The sequence below is a fragment of the Cervus canadensis genome, chromosome 15 (genome assembly GCF_019320065.1).
Source record: "Cervus canadensis isolate Bull #8, Minnesota chromosome 15, ASM1932006v1, whole genome shotgun sequence".
In the NCBI taxonomy this organism is placed as follows: domain Eukaryota; kingdom Metazoa; phylum Chordata; class Mammalia; order Artiodactyla; family Cervidae; genus Cervus; species Cervus canadensis.
Genome location: NC_057400.1, coordinates 70,255,572 through 70,282,731, shown reverse-complemented (window position 1 = coordinate 70,282,731; position 27,160 = coordinate 70,255,572). Strand labels below are relative to the sequence as shown.

At 41.3% G+C, this 27,160-nt stretch overlaps 1 protein-coding gene across 1 annotated transcript in view; it reads left to right on the top strand.

Moving 5' to 3' along the window:
• Positions 1-13,438: 13,438 nt before the first annotated feature.
• The window catches only part of NIPA1 (NIPA magnesium transporter 1), a 49,432-nt gene continuing 35,710 nt past the window's right edge, over positions 13,439-27,160 (top strand). The window contains exon 1 of the mRNA XM_043487888.1: positions 13,439-13,650. Coding sequence (XP_043343823.1) covers positions 13,488-13,650 — 163 coding nt within the window. The 5' untranslated portion in view covers positions 13,439-13,487. The remainder of the gene's footprint in view (positions 13,651-27,160) is intronic.

Below are 27,160 nucleotides of genomic sequence, written 5' to 3'. Positions count from 1 at the left end.
CTCAGAGTGTCTGAGAGGCTGCCTCCTAGGTTTAAAGTCTTCAGAATGTCTGCCAAATAAAACATAATTCTCAAATTTTAAGTTGTGCATAGTTTTCAGTCAACACCTATGTTGACTTGAGAGTTGCAAATTTTTACTGGGGGCAAAATGAGGACTGCAGCCTGGGAGACATCACCTCAGTTAGTCCTGAGAGACTCCTCCAAAGAGGCAGTGGGGGAAGGTCAATATATAAGATTTTGGTGAAGGGGGAGTTCGGTACAATTAAGCACTCATTTAAAAAAGATTTTCTGCTAGTCATGAGGAGCTGATGTCACCATAAAGGGATTTAGTGCTTTCCTAGATACGAAGAGATGCAAGGATTGCAATCATGAAATCAGTTCCTGGAAATATTTAACTACCTAAAGGCCTGTTCCACCAGACTTCCTGAAGCACCCTGAGCTCTCGCAGAGGGTGTTGAAGGTCAATAGCTATTGCAGCACAGGGTTCAATCTCCACAGAGGCAGATAGCAAATGCCCTTGTTGCTCGGTCACTGACAGTGCTCTTGGCTGCCAATTGGTAGTTGACACCTAGAACTTTAAAGCTTTCTCCAAAAAATAGCACTGCACTTAATGAAATCTAATCCACTCACCAGCAACCTCCAAACAGGTTGCTGCTGGCCACTATGGTGCCTCCAGCTTGGTCCAAAAGCCCTTCTCAGCTTTAAAAATCTATTATTTACTAGTTGGTGTATGGGTCAGCATTTCTGGGTGTGGTTAGAAATTATACAGTAGGTGCCCAAGACCCACGTAGGCCTGTGCTAGGAGGGTTTTGCCTCCTTCAAGGTCAGAGCTGCCAGGCTTCCCTGTGTTTGTTCTGAGCTGGCTGACTCAGCCCAGAGTTATATACCCCCAAAACTTGCATGAGTGTAAGCAGTTCTTTACAGAAAACTGCCCTCACAGGAAGCCACTTTTCTTGTCAAAGTTATATCGTAACTAACTTTTAAACTAGGCACCACCATTGGTAAGGATAATGTATGACAACTAAATAGCTCAGAAACCCCACTGGGGATTTTAGATAAAGAGGGAACTTCAAGGGAGACCACAGTTAGTTAATGATCACTCAAGAAAGTAGGTTTGCTTAACCACAGAACGAACAGGCTTGCTTAGCAACAAAACCACACAACAGAAGCATAAGATTTGCCTGAAAACAATAAAACAATGGTGGCACATTCTACCCAGTGACTCAGTAAGTTAATGATTCCTAGGACATGCTTTCTGCAAACTTAAAAAACAATAACTCATTGAAAGTTGAAATTTCAAAGTGAAAGACCTTCTTTGTACTGAAACCTGAAATAATTTTTCCATAGTGCCTTGACAATTCTGGCTTGATCATGTAGGAACAAAAAAAACTCCCCTGCCTAATCCAGAGGGCTTCCAAGATGGTGCTAGTGGTAAAGAACCCACCTGCCAATGCAGGAAATGGAGGAGACGCAGGTTTGATCCCTGGGTTGGGAAGATCCCCTGGAGAAGAGCATGGCAACCCACTCCAGTATCTTGCCTGGAGAATCCCATGGACAGAGGAGCCTGTCAGGCTACAGTCCATAGGGTCACAAAGAATCAGACAGGACTGATGCGACTTAGCCTGCAAAGCACACCCAACCTGGAGGAGGAGCTGACAATGGAAGAGTGGTCTCCTCTCAAAAATGAGGAAGAGGGTGGTCTTTCCCCCTTCTCAGTTCTCCTTTGATTAGAAAACTGTAGCCTGCTAAGTTTTCAGCATACTGTACCCTCTAACTTGCTTGCTTGTAAGCCTCATAAGTGTCCTATTCTAACAAATCACTTCTTATCTATCATTGTGCCTCTAGCTAAAACCTTTCTGCACTGAGACATAAAGAACTGGAGCTCTTTGGAGGCCCCTAATACTCCACCTGGAAGTTTCACCGTCGTCTACTCTTCTCCCACCCAAGCACACCTCTCAAATCTTTTAATCACACACACTTTGCCTAAATTGTCAGCTCTGTAGATCAAAGGAATAAAAATGAAGAATAAATAATTAACAGGCAACCAGATTTCTTCCCTAGCCTCCTCTTCAGCAATCTCCTGAACAAACTATTGAGGTAGAAATTGTTAGGCAGTTAGTGTAGGAACTGAGACCTCAGCCTGTTTCAGTAAAAATCCCGTTTCATTAACCTAAAACTATACCCTTTGTCCCAAATTCCTGGCTCTCAGAGTCCTTGGTCTGATTAAATTATCAGCACTCCGATACAGGAAAGGGTAGTAATTAACTTCTGTTCCATATTCCTGAGGGGAAAATAACTGGTGATCATTAATCTTTAGACTATACATCTGATCCATTGTAAAATGGACAGGGGTCATGAAAAAACGTCATGGGATGGCGACTTAATGTCTATGAAAACTAAGAGTATGAGGATCAAAAGAAGACATAAAGATGTCAAGTTAAACATTGTGACCTTTAAACTGATTGGTTAGAAATGACACATATTAAAAGTAAGAACCAATCAAAAGTGTACAAATCAATGCTAGTAAGGATATAAACTGCTGTAAGTCCCACCTTTTTAGGGCACTTCACCCCCTCTCGGTGTCTATGCTGAGAGTTTTGTGCTTTCTTTCTCTCTGAAATAAATTCTGTTTGCTTGCTACCGTGAGTGTTTGGGTGTTTGTGAAGTTCATTCTTTTGTCTCTGTAAGAGCTCAGATTCCCTTTTTACTGTGTACCAAAACTGTTTGAACAAGATACCTCCAGATGAAGATCACAAGAGGTCAACAAGCCTGTAGACAAGCTTGTACACAGTAGAGGATGGTGATGACTCCCTCTGTCAATGACTGAGCTTACTTTCCTGTTCCCCTTTAAAAGTTGCAGGGACAAGCGGAATCTTCAGAGGTGGTTTTTTGGGACACTGAGCCTACCAACTCCTTGAATTTCTGGCATTCTGATTAAGGTCATTTTTCTTTTCTACTATTTGTGAGCACGTAATTTATTTTGTAAATTTCAAGCAGCAGGACTCAGTGCATTCAGTAACATGAGCACTCTTTCAGATGGGGCTAAACACTGATTTCTCAAGGCCTTTTGACTCTACCACAGACCCTGGGACCTGCTGGCATCACTACTGTGGACTCCCTGGCCCAGCCAAGCAGGCTTTCCCTAGACAGTCTCAGCTCAGTCACAAGAACTAGAGGCCCAAAGACCTGACCAGAGGGCTTCTTCCTTCAAGAACCCCTTGTCAGCCTCAGCTCTTTTCATGGGACTCATTCAACAGAGCTGGGAAGACATTGCTTTAAACCATGCTCAGTGGATAAATACACCAAGGACCTATGGATTTCATAATTCCTGAAAGAGGAGCCAAGGGGCTGGCCTCTCCATGGAGGATGGGGCAGAAGGCACCACTTTCTGCTCACCTTACTCTTTCTCTGGCCAAGCAAGCAAGGTCAGGAGAGATCAGCATGCCCAGAAGAAACCTCCTCCACCCCTTCTCTTTCTTCTGTGACTGGAGTGTATGAGACTCATGCCTAACTGGGATGGTTCTGCAAACTTCCTTCTCCAAGTTGGCTGTATCATGGTTTTTAGTACCAGAATTAGATGAACAAAATTGGTACTTTACTGAATATTACTTGGGAATGTGCATACTACTTTGATTTCCATTGTTTTATCTCTGTTACAAGTTAAATGCTGTGTGATATTGAGTATTGGTAAATGTGTGGTGGTATCAGAACTGTCAAACAATGTTTGCGGGAGTGGAGAGTAGTAAAATCACATTACAAAGTTGTTTTGTGAACATATTTCTACCCTCAGAAATTCCACCCCTAGATATTTACAGAAGAGAAACAAGTGCATATGTCCACAAGGAGATTTGTATAACAATGTTCATAACCATTTAAAAAAAATATTTATTTTGTTTTCAGCTGCGCTGGGTCTTTGTTGCTGCACATGGGCTTTCTCTAGCAAGGGCTAGTCACTATGGTGGCTTCTCTTGTTGAGGAGCACAGGTTCTAGAGCATGCAGGCTTCAGTAGTTGTGGCACTCAGGCTTGGTTGCCCCACGCCATGTGGAATCTTCCTGGACCAGGGATTGAATCTAAGTCCCCTGCACTGGCAGGCAGATTCTTAACAACTGAACCACCAGGAAATCCCATAACCATTTTTATTCGTAATAGTCCCCAAGTTCATACAATCTAAATGCCCATCAACCAGAGAATGGATAAATCCTGTGATACTCACTTAATGGAGTACACACACACATACACACAGAATGAGGCAGTAGAACATTCAATAATATGGACTAATCTCACAGATATTAGGTTGAATGAAGAAATGAGTTACAAGGGAAAATTCACTATATGGTTTCACTTAAATGAAGTTCAAGGGCTTCCCTGGTAGCTCAGTTGGTAAAGAATATGCTTGAATTTCAGGAGACCAGAGTTTGATCCCTAGGTCAGGAAGATCTCCTGGAGAAGGAAATAGCACCCCACTTCAGTATTCTTGCCTGGAAAATCTCAGGGACAGTCCTGGAGGGCTACAGTCCATGAGGTCGCAAGGGTTGGAGATGACATAGTGACCACACCACCACCATATGAAGTTCAAGAAAGCAAACTAAATGATAAAATGAAAAGGAGTCTTCTGGGGTCTTAGGAATTTTGTCTATCTTGATATGGGCAGCAGTTAGATAGATAGATAGACCAAGCTGCACACTTAAGATTCCAATTAGTAAATGTAGAAAAGCTGACCGATTTATAAAAATCACTATTTCACCATATTAATTTATTCAGGCAATGAATGAAACCATTAGTTGAAAGGATGATGGGAGAGTTTAAAGTGCAGGGATCAGGTTCTTATCACCTGAACCCACTGACCTTACCAGGCATTGGGTGCCTCCAGATTTGATGCAATAGAAGTAAAATCATTAGCACTATCTATGTCATATTTTTAACATTAAAAAGTAGAACTGGAATCTAATTAAACATGTAGAAGTAACATCCAGTGTATAGAAAATATGAATAGAGGAACAAATAAAATTTTGTCACACACAAAAAAACTAGCAGACTTCATTACTTATCTATTGTTGTACAACAAACTTAGAGGCTTAAAAAATATTTATTATCTTACAGTTTCTGTGTGGAAGGACTCAGCGTGGCTTCGCTGGTTCTCTCCTGAGGGTCTCACAAGGCTGAAATCAAGATATTGGCTGAGACTCTTTTTAACATTAAAAGACTCATCCACTTGGAATTTATTTGGCTTTAAGTTGTAATAAATGGATCCAATGTAATGTTCTTTCTTTGATCACCAAGTTGTGCTCAGCCTATCCATTAACATTTCCACCACACAATAGTTAGGCAGTTCCAATTAAGTTTACAACTTTTCTAGTTCTGTTTGTAGTTGTGTGTGTGCAAGCTCAGTCATGTCTGACACTGTGACCCCATGGATTTGTAGCCCGCCAGGCTCCTCTCCCCATGGAATTCTCCAGGCAAGAATACTGGAATGGACTGCCAGTCCCTCCTCCAGGGGATCTTCCCAACCCAGGGGTTGAATCTGCATCTCTTAACACTCTTGCATTGGCAGGCTGATTCTTTACCAGCCACCTAGGAAGCTCTGTGTGCAAAAATGAGTAAGGATTTTTTTTCTGACTAAGACTTGAGTTCCTCCTGCTTTTAAAATGAATAGAATCAATCTGTTGGCTTTGTGACACCTAGTTTATCTATTCAGATACCTTTTATGAGTGTACTTTCCGGACTATAACTGATGTATGGAGGAAACTCTTACTGCAAGTACCCAAGAGAAAAAAGAAAGAAAAGGAAGAGAAAGACTGACACGCAGACAGATAGATAGATAGGTAGATAAACTGTCCTGAGAGAGGCCTGCTTGCAAAGTTTTCCATTGGGTGACCTCTGGGAACTTGGATTTAGTTAGGCCTCTCAGAGCTTCATGATTATCTTTTCCACTAACTGATAAGGATGGTTCACTGTGCCTGTTTATTGTGCAAACAATAGGGGTTATGTTGCTTTCCTGTAGGAAGTCTTAAATTTTGGTGTAAGACTGACCACAGAGAAAATCTTTAGACTCTTGGGGTCAGGCAAGTTTTCATGGCAGATTGCACTTCATACATGTTGTCATAGCTATTGTTGAAGGAATTAAGCATATACTGTGTGACCTTTGAAAGAGAACTCTTGGAAGCTGACTCTTGGTTTCCTCCAGACTTCAACCCATGGACCCTTCCCTTTGCTGATTTTGCTTTGCAGGCTTGCATTGTAAAAAACCAATGTCATGAGTATGACTATATGCTGAGTCCTTATGAGTCTTGCTAGTGAATCATCAAACCACTGAGTGGTCTTGGGAACCCCTGACACAGATGCTTAATAAGAACATAGAACAATGAAAGAAGAACTCAGACACTGGATAACAAGACAATGAATAAAATGAAAAAGAAAATTTCAGAGCTAAGGAAATAGAACACCACCATTATCCTATTAGAGGTTTTAGTTGTTGTTGTTCAGCCACCAAGTTGTGTCCAACTCTTCAAGACCCCAAAGACAGCAGCACACCAGGCTTCCCTGTCCCTCACCATCTCCTGCAGTTTGCCCAAGTTCATGTCCATTGAATCAGAGATACCATCCAACTTCTGTCGCCCTCTTCTGCCTTCAATCTTTCCCAGCATCAGGGTCTTTCCCAATAATATATGTTGAGATAATTAAGAAAATACAGATAAAATACTATTCAACACAAAGAGAACTGGTGTCTTTAAAAGAGAGAATTTACCTGATAGAACCTAAGAAGAAGAGGGATAGTTTGAGGATATTTAAAAAACACAGTGGTAGGGACTTTACTGGTGATCCAGTAGTTAGGAATCCACCTGTCAATGCAGGGGACATGGGTTTGATCCCTGGTCAGGGAAATGGATCCTGCATGCTGCAACTAAATGATACTGTATGCCCAAATAAATTAAAAAATATATATTTTAAAAAACCACAGTGGTAAAGAATTGTCTGAAAGAAGGAAAAACAATCTACAAAAGAAAGGATATACTGTGTGCTAGGAAGAATGATATAGATTGAGCAATGTTGTAATATACCCTGATTGAGCTGTTGTGCTTCAGGAATAAATAATTCTGGAGGCACTAGGCAGAAGAGGGGTGAAATAAAGAGAGTCTCTCCTATGACCTATTTCCTTAAAACATTTGATGTAAACAGCAAAATAACAGGATCAGACAGATTTGGAAGAATGAATTTATAGATTTTTAAAAAGTGTTATTCTCAGCACTTTTATATACACTTGAAATACTTTATGATGAAGGAAAACAACATCTTTTTAAATCTTTCCTGATTTCTCATTTGCATTTTTTATTTGCATCCCTGAACACGAGGGACCAATGCCCACTATTGAACCTGATCTTGCCCTGCTTCTTTTGCATGTGAGTAAAGTGTTCCATCCAGTCTCTACATGAGTCATGTCTCTCTTGGCAACCCTGACATCTACAAACCATGGAAAGAGTAGATACCTTGGGACTGCTAGTCTTGCTGGCAGGCATTCCTATGCTATTTGCTATCCTCCATGCAGTAGGACTTTTCCCTGGGGGTGGTTACAGGTGTCATTTGCTTGACAAATCCATTTCCATACATGCTCACACACTCTTTTTTGTTTTCCTTGTGAAATTAAAAAAAAATGAAAGCTCCAGTGTAATTATTTCATCTATAAATACTTCCACAGTTGTCTGTAATAGTCAAGATATTAATATAATCACAATTTTATTACCGTACCCAAGAAAATTAACAAACATTCCTCAACATTATTTATACCATATTTGGGTTCAATTTCCCCTGACTTCGGACTCAGACTTAAAATAACATTGAATGTCAGAAGGCAATGGGACAATACCTGCAAAGTTTTAGGAAAATAAACTATGGCCTGGAAATATAAGACATGTCCATTTTTGTAGTTCAAGCAAACTCTCTGTAAATAAAAAAGCTCAAAGACTGTAGAACCCATAGTTGTTTATTTTTAATATATAGTCATTGAAAATTTTCCAGTGAATCAAAGATGATTGGGAAACCTTGGTAAAAGGATGATATGAACAATGACTCACTTTCATATATATTTAAGAGACCTCTGGGACCATATCAAATGCACCAACATTTGAATTATAGGAGCCCAAAAGAAGAAGAGAAAAAGAAATGGTATGAGAACATTTTTGAAGAAATTATAGTTGAAAATTTCCCCAACATGGAAAAGGAAATAGCCACTCAAGTCCAAGAGGCAAAAAGAGTCCCATACAGGATAAACCCAAGGAGAAACACACCAAGACACATACTAGTCAAACTAACAAAGACTAGACCCAAAGAAAGAATATTAAAAGCAGCAAGGGAGAAGCAACAAGTACCCTACAAGGGAAACCCCATATGCTTAACAGCTGATCTTTCAGCAGAATCTCTGCAGGCCAGAAGGGAATGGCAGCATATATTTAAAATACTGAAAGGGAAAAATCTACACCCAAGATTACTGTATCCAGCAAGAATCTCATTCAAAATTGATGAAGAAATAAAGTGCTCTTCAGACAAGCAAAAATTAAGAGAATTCAGTACCACCCAACCAGCTTTACAACAAATGTTAAACGGACGTATACAGTCAGGAAATACAACAGAAGGAAAAAGATCTACAAAATCAACCCCAAACAATTAGAGGATGGCAATAGGAACATATATATCAATAATTACTTTAAATGTAAATGGATTAAATGCTCCAACCAAAAGACACAGACTGGCTGAATGGATAAAAAAACAAGACCGATATATATGCTGTCTACAAGAAAGCCATGTCAGACCTCAAGACACATATAGACTGAAAGTGAGAGGATGGAAAAATACATTCCATGCAAATGGGAAGCAAAAGAAAGCTGGAGTAGCAATCCTCCTAACAGACAAAACAGACCTTAAAATAAAGAAGATTACAAGAGATAAGGAAGGACACTACATAATGATCAAGGGATCAATCCAAGAGGAAGACATAACAATTGTAAATATCTATGCACCCAGCATAGGAGCACCTCAATTCATATATATTTAAGATACATATGAATAAAGAATAGTCTCTAAGTGTTATATGTCTCAACATATAAAACATTTCAAAGAGTCAGAAAGTAAGCCGATTTCCTCACTTCTCATTGATACTGTCTAAGTTTGAAATGTGGAGTTAAGAAAAACATAATAACTACCACCTCTATTGCTTTTCATTTAAATTTTAGTGGTATCTTTAAGGAACTAATATCTCTTATGGTATATTAGTGTTTATCTAATCTTGGGTAGTTACTTCAGTTTCTTTTCAGTTTTTTAAATGTTAAATCCAAGTTATGTACATGTGCCTTCCCATTGGATAAAATGTCTACCCATATATCCATATACTGGAAATATGTCTGGAGTGGAGTTCTCAATGGTAATAAGTTACTTTAGCGAGATGAAATTTGAGATGACGTTATATTCTCTAAATGTATTGAGTTTTTTTAAAACTTAGCATGCCTCTTTTTCCAAAAGTGCTTTAGTCTTTTTCTTTTAAACAGCATTATTAGAAAAGTAAAACATTATGATCATGGTAATGCTGTTGCTGCTGTGTCCACTTGCTTCTGCTGAGATTTAAGATACAAGATGTTGTTTAGGTTTCCAAAAAACATCATTGATGTTAAATAGTATAATTAAAAAGAATAAGCAACCACTTCATACCTACTAGAATGGCCATGGGAAAAAGACTATGGGAAATAATAAGTATTGGTGATAATTTGGAGAAATTGGAACCCTCATGTATTACTGGTTGGGACATAAAATGGTATAGTGGCTGTGGAAAAGTTTGGTGGTTCTTCAAAAAGCTAAACATAGCATTTACCACATGACTCAGCAATTCCACTCTTAGGTATATACCCCAAAGAATTTAAGTCAGAGACTCCAATCGATACTTTCATGACAGTGATCATCACAACAACATTCACAACAGCCAAAGGTAGAAACAACCGAACTGTCCATCAAAAAATGACTAGATAAGCAAAATGCTGTGTAGTAGTCCTCCTTCGTGCTGTGCTCTGTCACTCAATGGGATCTGCCTCTTTGCGACCCCACGGGCTATACCCTGCCAGGTTCCTCTGTCCATGGGGATTCTCCAGGCAGGAAAGCTGGAGTGGGTTGCCATACCCTCCCTCAGGTGATCTTCCCAACCCAGGGACTGAACCCAGGTCTCCTGCCTTGCAGGCGGATTCTTTACCAGCTGAGCCACCAGGGAAGCCCAAGAACACTGGAGTGGGTAGCCATCCCTTCTCCAGGGGATCTTCCCGACCCAGGAATTGAACTGCGGTCTCCTGCATTGCAAGTGGACTCCTTACCATCTGAGCTACCAGGGAAGTCCCCTTTAACCTGCAGGCAATACGTTCCAAGAACCCCAGTGAATGCCTGAAACCTCAGGTAGTACTGAACTCTATATATACTGTGTTCCCCGCCCCCCCCATAAACACATACTTATGACGATGTTTAATTAGTAAATTATGCACAGTAAGAGATTAACAACAATAATGATAAAATAGAACAATTGTGATAATACATTGTAATAAAGGGGCTTCCCAGGTGGTGCTAGTGGTAAAGAATCAGTCTGCCAATGCAGGAGACATAAGAGATGCTGGCTCAAACCCTGAGTCAGGGGAATCCCCTGGAGGAGGGCATGGCAACCCACTCCAGTATTCTTCATGGAGAATTTCATGGACAGAGGAGCCTGGTAGGCTGCAGTCCACAGTGTTGCTCAAAGCAACTTAGCATGCACGCATGGTAATAAATGTTATCTGAATATAGTCTTTCTTTCAAAATATCTTGTACAAATGTGATGCCTTTTTCTTCTTGACTAAGCACTTATCCCTGTGGCCATAACTTTTGCAGTTTGAGGTGTAACAGCAAAACCAGCACAGATTTCTTTTTCCTTCTTCACAATTTCATGGATAGAATATTCATTCTAGGTGTAGATCTTATGACCTCAGAATACACTTTTTTTTTCTTTCCTTTCCTTATTAAATTGAGAACTTTCACCTTTTCACATGACAGAAGTACTTTAAAGCTTCTCTGTGAGCCCGTCGCACCGCCAGCCGCCCCCTCCAGAAAAAAAAAAATAAATAAAGCTTCTCTGTGGCACATTCAAATTGTCAGCATCACTACTCTTGTACTTTGGAGCCGTTATTAAGTAAAATAAGTGTTGCATGAACATTAGCACTGTGCTACCAGTAGTTGATGTGATAACTAAGATGCTCCTAAATGACCAAATGGATGATATACAATGGGCAAAGGGATAATTCATGTCCTGGGCAGGATGGCATGAGATTTCATCACACTATAGTACTCAGAACAGCATGCAATTTAAAATTTATGAATTATTTATTTCTGGAATTTTCTATTTAACATTTTAGACCACGTTGAGTTTGGGTAACTGAAACCAAGTAAAGTGAAACCTTGCATAGAGGGGACTACTGTATACACCTACAATGGAATATTACTCAGTCATAAAAAGGAGTGCTACAACACATGCATGGACAAATGCTACAACATGCATGAACCTCAAAAATGTTATACTGAGTGACACAAGCCAGTCACAGAAAGACAAATATAGTTCAATTCCACTTATATGAAATATCTAAAGTAGGCAAATTCACAGAGGCAGAAAGTAGCTTACTGCTTAGCAGGGACTAGGGGGAGGGAAATGGGATATGCTTTATAGTTATAGAGTTTCTGTTTGTAATAATGGAAAACTTTTGGAAATAGCAGTAAGGGTTGCTCAACATTGTCAATGTAATTAATGCCACTGAATTGCATATTTTAAAATGGTTAAAATGGTAAGTTTTATGTTATGTATACATTACCACAATAAAAAAGAATAAGCAAAAGACTAGATTCATTCAGCATAAAAGTTTTCATACTGAAATAGTATTTGATTTTATATTGCTTCACAAAGAGTGATGTATATAGGTATAGACTGATACTCTTCAGTATTTTTAAAACTTAGGAAAATGGTCACTTATAATAGAAAAACAAACAAACTGGTAGCAACCTTACTGTTGAAGCAGTCTGAGCTTAGGCTGGAAAAGAATTTCCAGAGTATTTCAGAAGGGAATGAGTTTATTAGGAGCAAGGAGCAAAGAGAATGAACGTGCTATATGTGCAGCAGGCCTACCTCCTGACAGACCAGGGAGAGTCAGTATTTTTGTGGCTTAGTAGCCAATCTTTATAGCCTCAAGCCAAAAAAAATTCCAGCTGGAAGGCTGGCATTAGGTGAGTGGTTGAGGCGCTATAGGGTGTTTACTGGAGTGGGCATCTTTGCCTAACTTGGAGTTAGGAGTCTAGAGTTAGTGATGATCAGGGGCTTCTGGCAAACGTTACAAAGGGGTTCAATCAGCTTCGTGGGTGAGGTTGATTCTGGGCTCTGCTTCTGTGGCCTTGGTACAAGTCCTTGTACCTATGGCCTGGGGCAGGACTCAACACTAACAACCAACAACAGCCGAAGAACAGTTACACAGATTATGGTAATTACCTTTACGGGAGATGATACTATCATTTCTGTATTTCTGTATGAGAACTTTAATGCTGAGAAGGAAATGGGAACCCACTCCAGCATTCGTGCCTGGAGAATCCCATGGACAGAGGAGCCTGGTAGGTTCCCAGTCCATGGGAATGCAAGAGTCGGACATGACTTAGAGACTAAACCACCAACACCATACGTTAAAACAATTATTGTGCAGCAACATTAAAACTGATTATGGTATATTAAATAAAAAGACTATTTTGTATACTGTAATTAAATTGTTCTTTAGGTGGGAAAACATTTTAAATAGTAACTATTAGGCTAGGGTAGTGCACTTGAGTAATTTTAAAATACTGTTCCGTGTTTTCTGAAATTTGGTATGTTTTATCAAAAATAAATTGGGACAGACAGTATGATCACAAGCTCACAGCTCCAGAGCGGAGGCAGATGACTTCATTTAGTGGTCCCATTTGAGATTCCATAGCTGGCTTGGCTTCAGGCCCCAGGGTCGGCTCCCTGCTGATCCCGGACCAGCTTTGTGGGGGTCCCAGTTAGGACTGCGTCTTTTTGGCGCTTTTTCAGTCCCGAATATTGCATGGGACAACCACTGAAAATTATGTGTTTATCCGAGATGCAAACTTAACTGGCGGTCCCGTATTTGCAGTTGCCAAATCTGGAAACTCTGCCTCTACACCCACCCACCTACCGTCTCACTCCACCCCTCACCACCGCCGCCTCTCGTAATGCGCTCCGAACCCTCATTCGCTTCCTCTCGGCGCTCACCCTCCTCCCAGAACTCGGGATCCACCCTCCACCTGACCTCCGCGAGGAGCCCAGACTCCACCCTGCCTCCGTGCCGCCCAGGGTCCCCCCGCCCCACACCCAGTCGCTTCGGGCCGTGGAGCCGGCCCCCGCCTTCTGGCCGGGCGGGCGAGCGCGCAGGCGCAGAGGGCGGGCACGGGCGGAATGGGGACTGCGGCTGCTGCAGCGGCGGCGGCCGGGGAGGGGGCGCGCAGCCCGAGCCCCGCCGCCGTGTCGCTCGGCCTGGGCGTGGCCGTAGTGTCGAGCCTGGTGAACGGGTCCACGTTCGTGCTTCAGAAGAAGGGCATCGTGCGCGCCAAGCGGCGAGGTAGGGCGGGCAGCGGCCCTGCTCGGGGTGGGGGCGGGGGGTGTGGAGGGAGCCGCCGCCGGGTGTTGGGAGAGGAGCTGCCTCAAGTAGGGGAGTGTTCGGGTCGTCAGACCGGGCGGGGCACCTCCGAAGGGCGAGCTGCGCGGGTGGGAGACCCCTTAGCCCACCCGAAGCGCAGGCACAGACGCTGCCCTGCGGGCCAGGAGCGTCTCAGCTAGGAAAGCTGCCGGGGAAATCAGCCGCCCGCCCTGAGCGATGGTAGTGGTGTCGCCGCCACTGTTCTTCTCCCTTCCCAGCGGCTGCCAAGGCCGTCTTCAGTTTTCTGCGGTTTTTCCAGCAGACCTCTTTCCTACCTCGCAGACCCAATCCCTTTGCAGCCGTGCAGCCCGCCGACCTGCTCTCTGGTTGCCGCCCCGGTGTCCCTGTCACCTGCATTCGCCGGCTGCTTAGGGACAGCTTCTTGTCTGCAGTATTCCTGGAATGGTCGGAGCCCACTGCCGGACCGGGAGGAGCGACCTTTGCTGTGGCTCGGGCCAGGGGTGCTCTTGGAGGGCAGGGTCCGCTGACCTCTCTGCCTGCAGTGGCCGCAGCAGTGCAGAAGAGAAAATGTGCGCTAGGCAGGCCAGGGTGGCACTTGCGGGCCAGGGAGGCGCTTGCCCTCCGAGTCTGTGCTTTCCTGCGGCTTCTGTTCCTGAGGTCCTTGACTGAACCATCTTTGGTTTAGATTTGACCTATTTGACAACAAATGATTTTCAGTGTGAAGAACACGCAAGACAGATTAAAATAACCAAGAATGGGCCGACTGAATATTGCTTGGGGTGGACACTTCTTATCAGTGTGGAAAGTGAGAGATGTGGCAGAGTTCTTTGCCAGTGTTCCTGTGTGCTAAGAGAGGTTAAGACTGTTTACTGAAGGCAAGATGTAGCATGCTTTAAAACTGCTAATGAACCAGTTAATGTCATTAGCAGTTCATTAACTGCTAATGTCCAGAAGGACTGAGGTCTTGTGGTTGTTCATTGTGTTCCACAAGAGTAGTGTTAGGAGCTCTCTGGGAAGGAGGAAGCCACCAGGTCATGGGTTTAAGAATAAGTTAACTCATTTAATAGTTCAGATTCTAGAATACAAGTGAAACTCTCTTGAGTGCCCTGGATGTTCAGCCATGAGTGAATTGAGGAAAGAGATAAAGGGACCTACAACCTCGAGAGAAAATATGAAATCATAGATATTTGTTAAAGAATTCAGCTTCAAAGGGAAAACGTTGCAGTCTATACATAAGATCTAAATGAAATCTAATGTAGTTTCCGTCGGCTGCGGCTGTAAACTCTCAGGTAGGAAACAGCCGTCTGGCAGCTGCACACTTTTCAGGGAGCACCTGTCAGTTTGAGGGGCTTTAGGGTGAAGTATTTGCTGTAATTAAAAAATAAGCAACATATGTGCCCTTGATAGGATGGGTACATGATCTCCCAAACCCACAACCCAGTCGAACCATGAGAAAAACACCACACAAAGCTGAATTCAGAAATAGCCTGCGAAATATCTTCAGCCCTCCTGTCAAGGCTGTAAAGTCTGAGAGACTGTCAGAGCCAGGAGGAGCCTGAGGACACGTGACCATGTGACATTAGGTAAAATCTAGGGAAACCTGGATATAGACTTACCAGAAAACAATGATTATTGAGTAAAACTAAATGTGTTGTTTCAGCTGAGCTTATGTGTTCAAGGGAGTTAGTGAACAAGAAAAAAACCCACAGAAACCTGAAAAAAAATTATTGATGCTTTTATTTATGCTTGCACACTATGCCTTTAAATTAATGAGTGAAACTGTGATATTTGCTAATTTCATTCTTCCCCAGTTACTCTCCACCATTACTAATTCAAGCTAGCTGGGTTCCTCATGATGATAGAGTATGGACATATAGTCTTGTTTTGATAAATTAGTTTTGATTTGTTCAGCAGATATTCATGAAAGTCGTCTTATATGTCAGACACTCTTGTAGGTATTGAGGACACATAGTTCCAAAATCGACTCCTCCTGGATCCTTTTTCTGCCTCTGCTGACAAGCAGCATAGTTGGCCATTATGAAATGACTGAAATGGAGAAGATGGGAGGACAGAGGAGGTGGCTAAAAACTGGAGAGTCACGTTCTTATGTTAAGGAATGGTTTCTACCTCTGTAAAAAGCTGGCTCACTGAAAGTTTCAACTTTAATGCATTGCCACGCACCAGTATTTCTTTACTCAAAAGCTGAAAGCTCTCAGCTTCAGGAGAGCCACCAATCTGGTCACAGCCCTTCTATGGGGCGGAGGGGTTGGGGTACAGCTTCCTCTGTTACTAGCTTTCACTCACTCTTGAAAGGACCTTGAATAGAATACCACGCGTGGAATGAAAATGAATAGGCTAGGAGCACCATCCACAGCACAGGCTTAAGGTGAACGGCCTCACTTCTGGGCTGGCTTTGAAGGACTCTGAAGATGGGAAGTGGTCCGGGAGCACCTGGGGCTACAGGACATTGATAATATGTTTAGTGTTAGAACCCACTTGAAGCAGAGCTTATAAACGAGAAGCAAGGTAATCATCGAGTAGATGTTTGCTGAAAGCCAGTTGCGATATTAGAATTCCTGTGCTGGTAGATAGGCTAGGATGGAGCCTCTTAGCTAGGGGGATGATGTCTTACCCTCAGACTGACATTGTAGAGACAGCCTCAGGAAAGTCGTATGTATGGATTTGCTGGAGGCTTTGGAGAACTGCATAGATGAGTAATTCTATTAGAATGTCCTAGGCCTGGAAGAATCACGAACTTTTAAAAAATTCTCTTTCATCAAAACCAGGAGATACCTCCTAATGACTATTATGATGGCCGTTGTTTTAAAAAGAAGTAGGAGGTAATAAGCATTGCTGAGGATGTTGAGAAATTGGAACCCTTGTGCACTGTTGGTGGGAATGTAAAATGGTATACCTGCTGTGCAAATCAATATGGAAGTTCTTAAAAAAATTAAATGTAGAATTACCATAGAAGCCAGCAGTTCCATTTCTGAGTATATATATCCAGAAGAAATAAAAGCAGGGGCTTGGATAGATATCTGCACACCCTTGTTCATAGGAGCATTATTCACAATAGAGAAAGCGTGGAAACAACCAAAATATCCATTGATGGATAAATGGATAAACGAATTGTGGTATATACGTTTAAAAGGAATATTATTTTGTCGTAAAAAGGAAGGACATCCTGACACATGCTGCATTATAGATGAGCCTTGAGACATTATGCTAAGTGAAATAAATCAGTTACAGAAGGACAAACCTTGTGTGATTCTACCTATATGAGGTACCTAGAGTAGTCAAATTATAGAGACAGAAAGTAGAATGGTGTCACAGGGGCTGTAAGAAGGAGAGGTGGAAAATTAATGTTTAATGGGCACAGGGTTTCTGCTTTGTAAGATGGGATAGTTCTGGAGATGGATGGTGGTGATTGTACAACAGAGTGAATGTACTTAATGCCATGGAACTGTACACTTAAAAATGGTTAAAATGGTGACTTTTATGTGTATTTTTCCACAATAAAAAAATGCTTTTCAGATTTCATAGTCTCTTTTCCTGAGAAGAGTACAGCCTAGATGTGTAGTTACACTGTTAGGTGCTCAGAAGGTGAGTGAGTTGTCTCATGAGAGTGAAAACTGGAATCCTAGTATCCCGCCTGCTAGTCTCAAGCCTCCTGTACTGATTTGAAGGGCACGTGCTCTCTGGCTGTCGAAAGTACACTTTTTCCTTGCCTCTCTTGTCATTCCCAGGCACACACCCAGGTGCATGTACCCCCACACCCGAAGATGAGGTGGACACATGTTGTCTTCACCCTTGCCATCCTTTGGGCCTGCGGTTAGTTTCTCAGCTTCTGTGACTCCTCCATGCCCTGACAGATGGAATTGGCTCCTTCTCCTGCTGTATGTCTTCTTTGTGCCTATCCTCAACCCTTTTCTGCCCCTGAAACCTGTGGTACAATGGCTTGTTCACTTGTCTGTGTGCCCCCTGGATCATGGCTGTTCAAGGCAGGGGACACGTCCTGTCAACGGGGAAGCGTATGGTGGGCACTCAATATGCCATCTAACTGGCCGTGAGTATCCGTGTAGTCAAGAGGGTAAAACTGAACCTTGTATTTTATTTGTGAGCTTTCTTCAAATTACTCAGAGCTGACCTCATTTACCTGTGGCCTCTACTAAGCAACAGAAACCAGAGTTACTGCCAGATCTGAAAACCTGTAACCCTGTCCAGCTCCAAGGGGAGATCACTGATAAGGAACAGGGTGCAGTTGTTAAGAGCATCAAGTGGCTCCATAGCCTGTGCATATCTGGTTTACTTGATAGTATTTCCAGGAGAAGAGAAGGTAAAGAAGGCTGCTACTTACACAAGACTCATGATGTCCCAGCCTCATGCATCTGTCTGGACTTAGATGGGCCCTGCTTCCTTGGGGTCTTCCAGTGGGTTGCAGTCAGACGGTGACTGGGGCTGGAGCCATCTGAGATGATTTCTTCACTCACTTGTTCGGGACAGCTGAAGCAGCTAGGGAGAGTCCTGAGCCCCCTCTCTTTTTCTCTCTCCCCCTTCCTCCCTACCTCTGTCACTATTGTAGTCTCTTCACACATGACCACCTTGGGCTTTCTCACACCATAGTGGTCGGTTCAGGGAAGTCATACCCCTTATGTGCTGGATAGCTTCGTCTAGACCAAATCTTCCAAAGACTAAAGAGATGGCTGAACGATCTTTGTGACGTGTTTTGGAAGTCTTACAATACTACTTCTGCCACATTCTAGTGGTATACTCAGAGCCAGCCCAGGTTCAGAGTGTGAGGGGACAGTATAGGGACCTGGATCCCAGGAGGTGTGATGTAGGAGAGAAGTTGAGGCATGCAGTCGATACAGGACTGCTGGTTCCATGGTTTGAACCCAGCACAGGCTGACTTTGAAGGTGGTCTTTCTCTTATGCTGCCTGTAGGAAAAGTGAACGGGAAGATATTAATATATAAATTCACTTATAAGTAAGACTTTTCTAATGAGTTTCATAATTTATTTGGGAAAAGCTCATACTATGATACTGGTTTATTATAAATAAGTACTGTATCTCCAGTACTTTAAGTCCTCAATGAGTAAATAGTCCTTTTAAAAAAAATTTTAAAGATGAGCAACTAGAAAAGACCACTTTTCAAGAAGAATATGCCTAACCCCACATTCCCTATGTATCTGTGCCATTCCCTAATGTTTCCAAATCTGTGACTGTAAACTGAGTCTTTTAGATATTGCCTGCATCAGCCAGGGAGGGTGGGCAGGCAGAGGGTTTACTTTGCTTGTTCATGCGCAACCAGAGCTCTGCTAAACAATAATATCATTCCAGAGAACTCTGGGCATTGTCATATTTTTAAAAGAGCATCTTCTTCCTGGTTATAGAAATGTGGTCATTTTTTAAAATCTGGGAAGTACATAATGAATAGGAAAATAAAAAGTATTCATCTCTTCACTTTGAGGTAACTACTGTTACAATTAGGTGTATTTCTTCTTAGTCACATTCAATACTTGTATTTCAACACTGAATTTTAATGAATAAATCCTGTGTACCTATATATATATAATACACAGGGTATAGAGAAAGATGGAATAAACACCACCTGTCAGACGCCCCCTTGAGAACTCTGTGCCAGTTTATGTCCCGTGGTTGTGCTCATCCCCCTGCTGTTAAAGATCCTGTGAAAAATATTCAGTGGTTGCATGAATGTTGCTGTGCAGTCTCTCAGCAGTGTCCAGCTCTTTGTGACCCCAGGGACTGCAACATGCCAAACTTCCCTGTCCTTCACCATCTCCCAGAGTTTGTTCAAACTCAGGTCCCGTGAGTCGGTGATGGCGTCCAAGCATCTTGTCCTCTGTTGTCCCCTTCTCCTCCTGCCTTAGACCTTTCCCAGCATCAGGGTCTTTTACAGTGAGCTCGCTCTTCACATCAGGTGGCCAAAGTATTGGAGCTTCAGCTTCAATGTCAGTCCTTCCAATGTATATGCAGGAGTGATTTCCTTTAGGATTAACTGGTTTGATCTCCTTGTAGTCCAAGGGACTTTCAAGAGTCTTCTCCTACACCACAGTTCAAAGCACCAGTTCTTTGGAGCTCAGCCCTCTTGATGGTCCAACTCTCATATCCATACATAACTACTGGAAAAACCATAGCTTTGACTAGACAGAACTTTGTTGGCAAAGTCCCTGCTTTTTAATATGCTCTCTAGGTTTGTCATAGATTTTTTTCCAAGGAGCAAGATTTTGGAGCCCAAGAAAATAAAGTCTGTCACTGTTTCCATTGTTTTCCCATCTATTTGCCATGAAGTGATGGGACCGGATGCCATGATCTTAGCTTTTTGAATGTTGAGTTTTAAACTTGATTTTTCACTCTTTCACCTTCCTCAAGAGGCTCTTCAGTTTCTCTTCACTTCCTTCCATAAGGGTAGTGACATCTGCATATCTGAGGTTATTGATATTTCTCCTGGCAATCTTGATTCCAGCTTGTGCTTCATCCAGCCCAGCATTTCACATGCTGTACTCTGCATATAAGTTAAATAAGCAGGGTGACAATATACAGCTTTGATGTACTCCTTTCCCAATTTTGAACCAGTCTGTTGTTCCATCATCTTTTAGGGTTTAAAACAGCTCAGCTGGAATTCTATCACCTCCACTAGCTTTGTTTGTAGTGATGCTTCCTAAGACCCACTTGACTTCACACTCCAGGATGTCTGGCTCTAGGTGAGTGAGCACACCATCATGGTTATCTGGGTCATTAGGATCTTTTTTGCAAGCCATCTTGAATTAATTTTTATATATGACTAACGTATGTGTCAAGGTATGCCACACTTATGGCAGAAAGTGAAGAAGAACTAAAGAGCCTCTTGATGAAAGTGAAAGAGGAAAGTGAAAAAGTTGGTTTAAAACTCAACATTCAGAAAACTAAGATCATGGCATCCAGTCCCATCACTTCATGGCAAATAGATGGGGAAACAATGAAAACAGTGAGAGACTTTATTTTGGGGGGGGGGGGCTCCAAAATCACTGCAGATGTGACTGCAGCCATGAAATTAAAAGACACTTGCTCCTTGAAAGAAAAGTTATGACCAACCTAGACTGCATATTAAAGAGCAGAGACATTACTTTGCCAACAAAGGTCTGTCTAGTCAAAACTATGGTTTTTCCAGTAGTCACATATGGATGTAAGAGAGTTGGATTATAAAGAAAGCTGAGCACCTAAGAATTGATGCTTTTGAACTGTGGTGTTGGAGAAGATTCTTGACAGCCCCTTGGACTGCAAGGAGATCCAACCAGTCCATCCTAAAGGAAATCAGTACTGAATATTCATTGGAAGGACTGATGCTGAAGCTGAAACTTCAATACTTTGGCCACCTGATGCGAAGAACTGACTCATTTGAAAAGACCCTGATGCTGGGAAAGATTGAAGGCAGAGGAGAAGGGGACAACAGAGGATGAGATCATTGGATGGCATCATCAACTCAATGGATATGAGTTTGAGTAAGCTCTGGGAGTTGGTGATGGACAGGGAAGCCTGGCGTGCTGCAGTCCATGGGGTTGCAAAGAGTCAGACATGATTGAGCAACTGAACTGAACTGAGCTGAAGGTATGAATCAAGGTTCAGTATTTTCTCTACTGGTAGACATTTGGTTCTGCATCATTTGTTTTTTTTTTTTTTGTTTTTTTGTTTTTTGCATCATTTGTTGATTGAATTATACTGCTGCTTTAGTCCATGATCTGAGTGTACATGTGTGAGTGTATTTCTGAATTGTATTCTGGTTTTATTGCGTGCTCAGTCCCTCAGTTATGTCCAACTCTTTTAGCCCCCATGGACTGCAGCCTGCCAGGCTCCTCTGTCCATGGGATTTTCCAGGCAAGAATACTGGAGTGGATTGCCATTTCTCTCTCCAGTTTTAATTGTATGTTGCTCAGTTGTATCCAACTCTTTGCAACCCCATGGACTGCAGCACGCCAGCTTTCCCTGTCCTTCATCATTCCCGGACTTTTCTCAAATTCATGTCCATTGAGTCGGTGATGCCATCCAACCACCTTGTCCTCTGTTGCCTTCTCCCCCTGCCTTCGATCTTTCCTGGCATCAGGGTCTCATTTCCCCTGAGCTGGCTCTTTGCATCAGATGGCCACAGTATTAGAGCTTCAGCTTTTTATTGTTTATGCCTATACTTATGCCAGTCTGTCTTGATTATGTTGTTTTATAATCTTAAAATCAGATAGTATAAGTCATACAATTTTTTTCTTCTTTTTCAAGATTGCCTAGCTATTTCTTTAGGAAAGTAAATTCTAGGTATCTAATAACAAACATTCAAAAGAACTTCAGGTACTAACTCCATTCATACATTGGTGAATGCCAAGTACCCAAATTGAGTGTAGTTAATGCTCTCATTTAGCTGGTTGGTGTCAGGAAAGAAGTTTTCTTGATAGTTCTTTTTTTAAAAGAACTCTGTAAAAACGTCGTAGCATCTTTTAAGTTAAGGCATTAATTAACTAGGAGAGGACTTAGTGATCCATCCACTCCTGCTTTGCTGTTAGCAGCAACTTCTGTTCTTCTTGTCAGGAGCACACGTGAATGGAAGCAATTTTCCTGTGGAATGATCAGGAGGTACGTAAACTAGATGACTGTCTGTCTGTATTTTTGTGCTAGAAAGTAATATTTTAAGGACATTTCTGATACACGTTTATAACTAAATGGAAGGTTTTAAAAATCAGTAGTCCATCATCCCTGCCAATTGATATTATCATGTCAATATCAATAGACAATAGACTATCAATAGACAACATCACTGCCAATTGGTATTATCATCCTGACAAGTTGCTTTTGTGTTTGCACAATAGTTCTTTGTCTTATGGTTCAGCTGTTATAAACAACCATTGAACTCTCAGCATCCAGGGTTTCCAGTATGAGGGGGGAAAAATTCTAGACTTTAGGTATTTCTACTTTTGGAACCCATACCTAGGAGTGGAGGGGAGGAGGCATGAGTGCAGTCAAATAAACAAACAGAAAATCATCACCATTCTACAATTCTGAGCTACTTGTTCTTGCTGAGGCCAGAGAACTTGAAGAGTCCCAAACATCAGCCTGGAAGAGGATGAGCATGAACATAAGCTTGAACAAGGGCCCCCTGAGGGTGTCAGCGGAGTAACTAGGATGTTTAGGGACAGTGAGAAGGTGAAACTATGAAGAAATTGTCATTTTAGGGCATAAGAAAGTAATGTCTATGGCAGGGCCAAGGCCTCACATGGAAGGCAGGCTCCTAAGAGTTTCTGACTGCCAGGGATGGAACCTGAGGCAGCTACTGCACAGGTGGATGAGCAGGAAGAGCAGTGGGTTTTCTTCCATGAGCACTGGGGGTACTGCTGAACTGGGGTCCTTGGGGACCATGTGGAGAAGTACCACTTTGATGTGTAGTTAGGAGTGTAACTTAATGCCTATTAAAGCAGAAAAATTTTACCTAATATTAACTTAAAAGGTGCAGGTGATTGCAGTACCTTTGGATTTCAGCAAATTCAAGCTCCTCTTGGGGAGTATGAGTGGGAGGACCCTAAACACTTGCAGCTGACTTGTACCCTTTGATTAAAGGGAGACCAAAGTCTTGTTATTTCTCAATTCCTAGTATCCCAGGTTCTTCTCCATTTTAGTGAGAATCCATTGTAAACCATCAAAAGCATACGCTGTGTGTTATGCTGTTATGCTTGTGTCGTATGGTAGCGAAAGCAGTGAAAGAGGAGAGCCTCAGTGGGTCCCCTTGTACTGGCCTCCTTGAACTGCAGGAGGGTTGCCCACATTCTAGCAGCTGCTACAGCAGTGATCCCACGCCCTCAGCATAGACCCCCAACAGAGAAGACTGTGACTGATTCCTTGATTTCTAAGTTCCTGAAATCTTTTGAATATCATACATAGAATGTTGGAAAGCTGTTGAGTAAATTAGTGTGTTCACTTGCTGTAAGACAATCTTCAAGATCTAGAATGAAAGTATGTTCAGACCTATTTTAAATAATAAGTAAGAATATTTATTTACACACAAAAGAGCAGGAGTGGCCATGCTTATATTAAACAGAATAAACTTTAAGACGAAAATTGTTACTAGAGACAAAGAAGGACCTTTTATAATGATGAAATGGTTCAATCTTCAGGAAGATATAACAATTCTAAATATATGTGGACCTAGCAACAACACCCCAAATACATGAAGCAAAACTGACAGAATAAAGAGAGAGATAAACAGTTAAAAGCAGTGGTTGGATTGGACTTCCAAGGTGGTCCAGCGGTGAAGAATCTGCCTTCCAGTGGAGGGGATGCTGGTTTGATCCCTGGCTGGAGAACTAGGATCCCACGTGCCATGGGGCAGCTAAGCCTGTGCACCACAACTAAGACCTGGTGCAACCAAACCAATAAAAATTTTAAAAAAATAGTGGTTGGAGATGTTAGTATCCTACATTCAAAATGGATAGAAAACCAAGGCTGAAGATCAGCAAAGAAGTAGAAGACTTGAACAATACTATAAATCAGTTGGCATTTACTGTTTTAATTATTACAGTTGGATTTATGCCATTTACTCTTTTTCTATACATCTCATAGATTTTATGTTTCTCTACTCCTTTATGGCTTTATTTGCATTATGTGAATGTCTCTAGTGTAACATTTTAATTCCTTTAATGGTTTTTCACCATATTTTTTAGTTATTTGCTCTAGGACTTGCCATTATATCTTAGCTAATGGAGTCTATTTCAGACTTATACTAATTTAAATCCAGGTAGACATAGAAACATTACTCCTACACAGCTGCCATTGCTTCTTTCTTTCTTTCTTTCTTTTTTTTGTAATTTCTTATAACACCAGAAACATTTTGTATTGAGGTATAGCCAATTAACAATATCCTGGTAGTTTCAGGTGAGCAGCAAAGGGACTCAGCCATACATATACATGTAATTTCTTTCTTTATTATTGTTATACATGTTACATTTTGTATGTTACAAACCCAACGATATATTGTTGTAGCTTATAATAAAGATAATATATACTTTATATTATTTTATATCCCAAAGAAGCTTAGAAAACAAAGGAAGTCAAATACAGATTTATAGTGTTTTTTATGTTTCTTTTTAAAGAAATTATTTGGCTGTGCTGGGTCTTAGTTGCAGCACCTGGGATCTTCAGTCTTCTTTGTGGCAGGCTGGATTTTAGCTGTGGCATGCAGACTCTTAATTGTAGCATGTGGGATAGTTCCCTGAAACAAAGTGAAGTCGCTCAGTTGTGTCCGACTCTTTTCAGCCCCATGGACTGTAGCCTGCCAGGCTCCTCCATTCATGGGATTTTCCAGGCAAGAATACCAGAGTGGGTTGCCCTTCCCTTCTCCAGGGGATCTTCCCAACCCAGGGATCAAACCCAGGTCTCCTGCACCGCAGGCAGACTCTTTACCGTCTGAGCTACCAGGGAAGCCCCCAGACCAGGGGCCAACCCCAGGCCTCCTGCATGGGCAATGTGGAGTCTTAGCCACTGGTCTGCAGAGAAGTCCTTGTTATGTTACTTTCTTATTTACCATTTCTCATTTTCTTCATTTGTTCCTGTGGATCAAGTTACCATCAAGTTATCATGTTCTTACTCGGTAAAACTTTGCTCACTCACATATCCTTTGTGCTGTCCTTATCAAATTTATTACTATATGTTATATATATGTATGTATATATATATATAATGTATACTATATAATGCTGTATGTTATTGATCCAACAATACAATAATGTACATTCAGTACCTTTTCAAATCAGCTAAGATGAGAAAGGACAATATATTTTCATTTCCACTGACTTTTATAATGACACAGTTACCTCTGTCATTACTGGAGTGTGTGTGTGTGTATGTGTATGTATTCAAAATACCATCTGAATTTACTTGCTTTCATCTGAAGAACTTCATTTAATGTTTATTGTAAGCTATGTCTGTTCTCAGTTCTCTTCAGTTTTACTTATCTGGGAATGTCTTTGTTTTGCCTTCATATTTGAAAGATAGTTTTGCTGGATGTAAGATTGTTGCTTGACAGTTTCTCCTTTAAGAACTTTGACTGTATTACTCCACTGCTTTCTGGCCTCCACTATTTTGCTGAGAAGTCAGTTGTTAATCTTACTGGACTTTGTTGTCAGTTGTTTTTCTCTTGCTTCTTTCACAATTTTGTCTTTGAGCATTTTACCATCATGTGACTGGGTGTGGATATCTTTGTGTTTGTCTTATTGGAGTTTTTTGAGCTTCCTGGATGTGTAGATTTTTTTAAAAATCACATTTGGTAAGTTTCAGCTATTTTTCCTTGAATATTTTTTCTGACACTTTCTTTTCCTCTGATAATCACATTATATCTATTGATATTGTTAATGATGTCCCACATTTCTCTGAGGTGCTGTTGATTTTTCTTTGTACCTCTCTCTCTCTTTAGTTCTTGTTCTCTGCTAGTGTTTTCCAGAATGTATAATCTTTATCAATATATCTTCAAGTTCACTGATTCCTTCTTCTGCCAGGAAGTTCAGATCTGCTATTGATTTTTTCATTCTAGTCATTTTACTTTTCAACCCCAGAATTTACAGTTGGCTTTTCAGTTTTTTAAAAATAATTTCTGTCTATTTGATACTCTATTTGATGATGAGTTGTCATCATGTCTTTCTTTACTTCTCTGAGCATGATTTCCTTTAGTTATTTGAACATATTTTTAATAACTGGTTTGAAGTTTTTGTTATGTCTAAAATCTGAACACTCTCATGGGCAGTTTTGATGCTTGCATTCCCCCCTTTAAATGATATTTGTAATATAGTGTATGTTTTCTTGTTTGTTTGGTGCATCTTGTAATTTTTTTCAGTTAGAGATTATTTTTTTATTATTACCTGGTTATATCATCTCTTCAGTAGTTCTTTTCCAGAAGTTTTATACTTAGTGCAAGAAAGACAAATACTACTAAAGCACTGATACAGTGCATTTTGTACTGCTTGCTGTTTTAGGCATAACAAAAGGGAATATATACATTATATTTTGCTTATCAATTTATTCATCCATTGATAGACATGTGGATTCTAATGGCTTTTTGGCTATTGTGAATAATGCTACTAAGAACATAAATGTACACATACTTGTTCAAATCTGTGCTTTCAGTTTTTATGGATATAAACCCAGAAGGGGAATTGCTGGATCCATATGCTAAGTGTATATTTAACTTTTTGAGGAAGTTCCATTCTGTTTTCCACAGCAAGTGTACCATTTTCCATTCTCACCAGCAATCAGCAAGGGTTTCAGTTTCTCTGCATCTTTACCGACACTTGCTGTTTTCTGGATTTTTGTTTGTTTTGATAGTAGCCGAAAAATAATGGGTGTAGGTAGTATCTCATCATCGTTACAATTTGCGTTTCCCTAATGATGAGTGATTTTGAGCAGCTCTACATGTGCTTACTGGCTATTTGTATTCTTCTTTGGA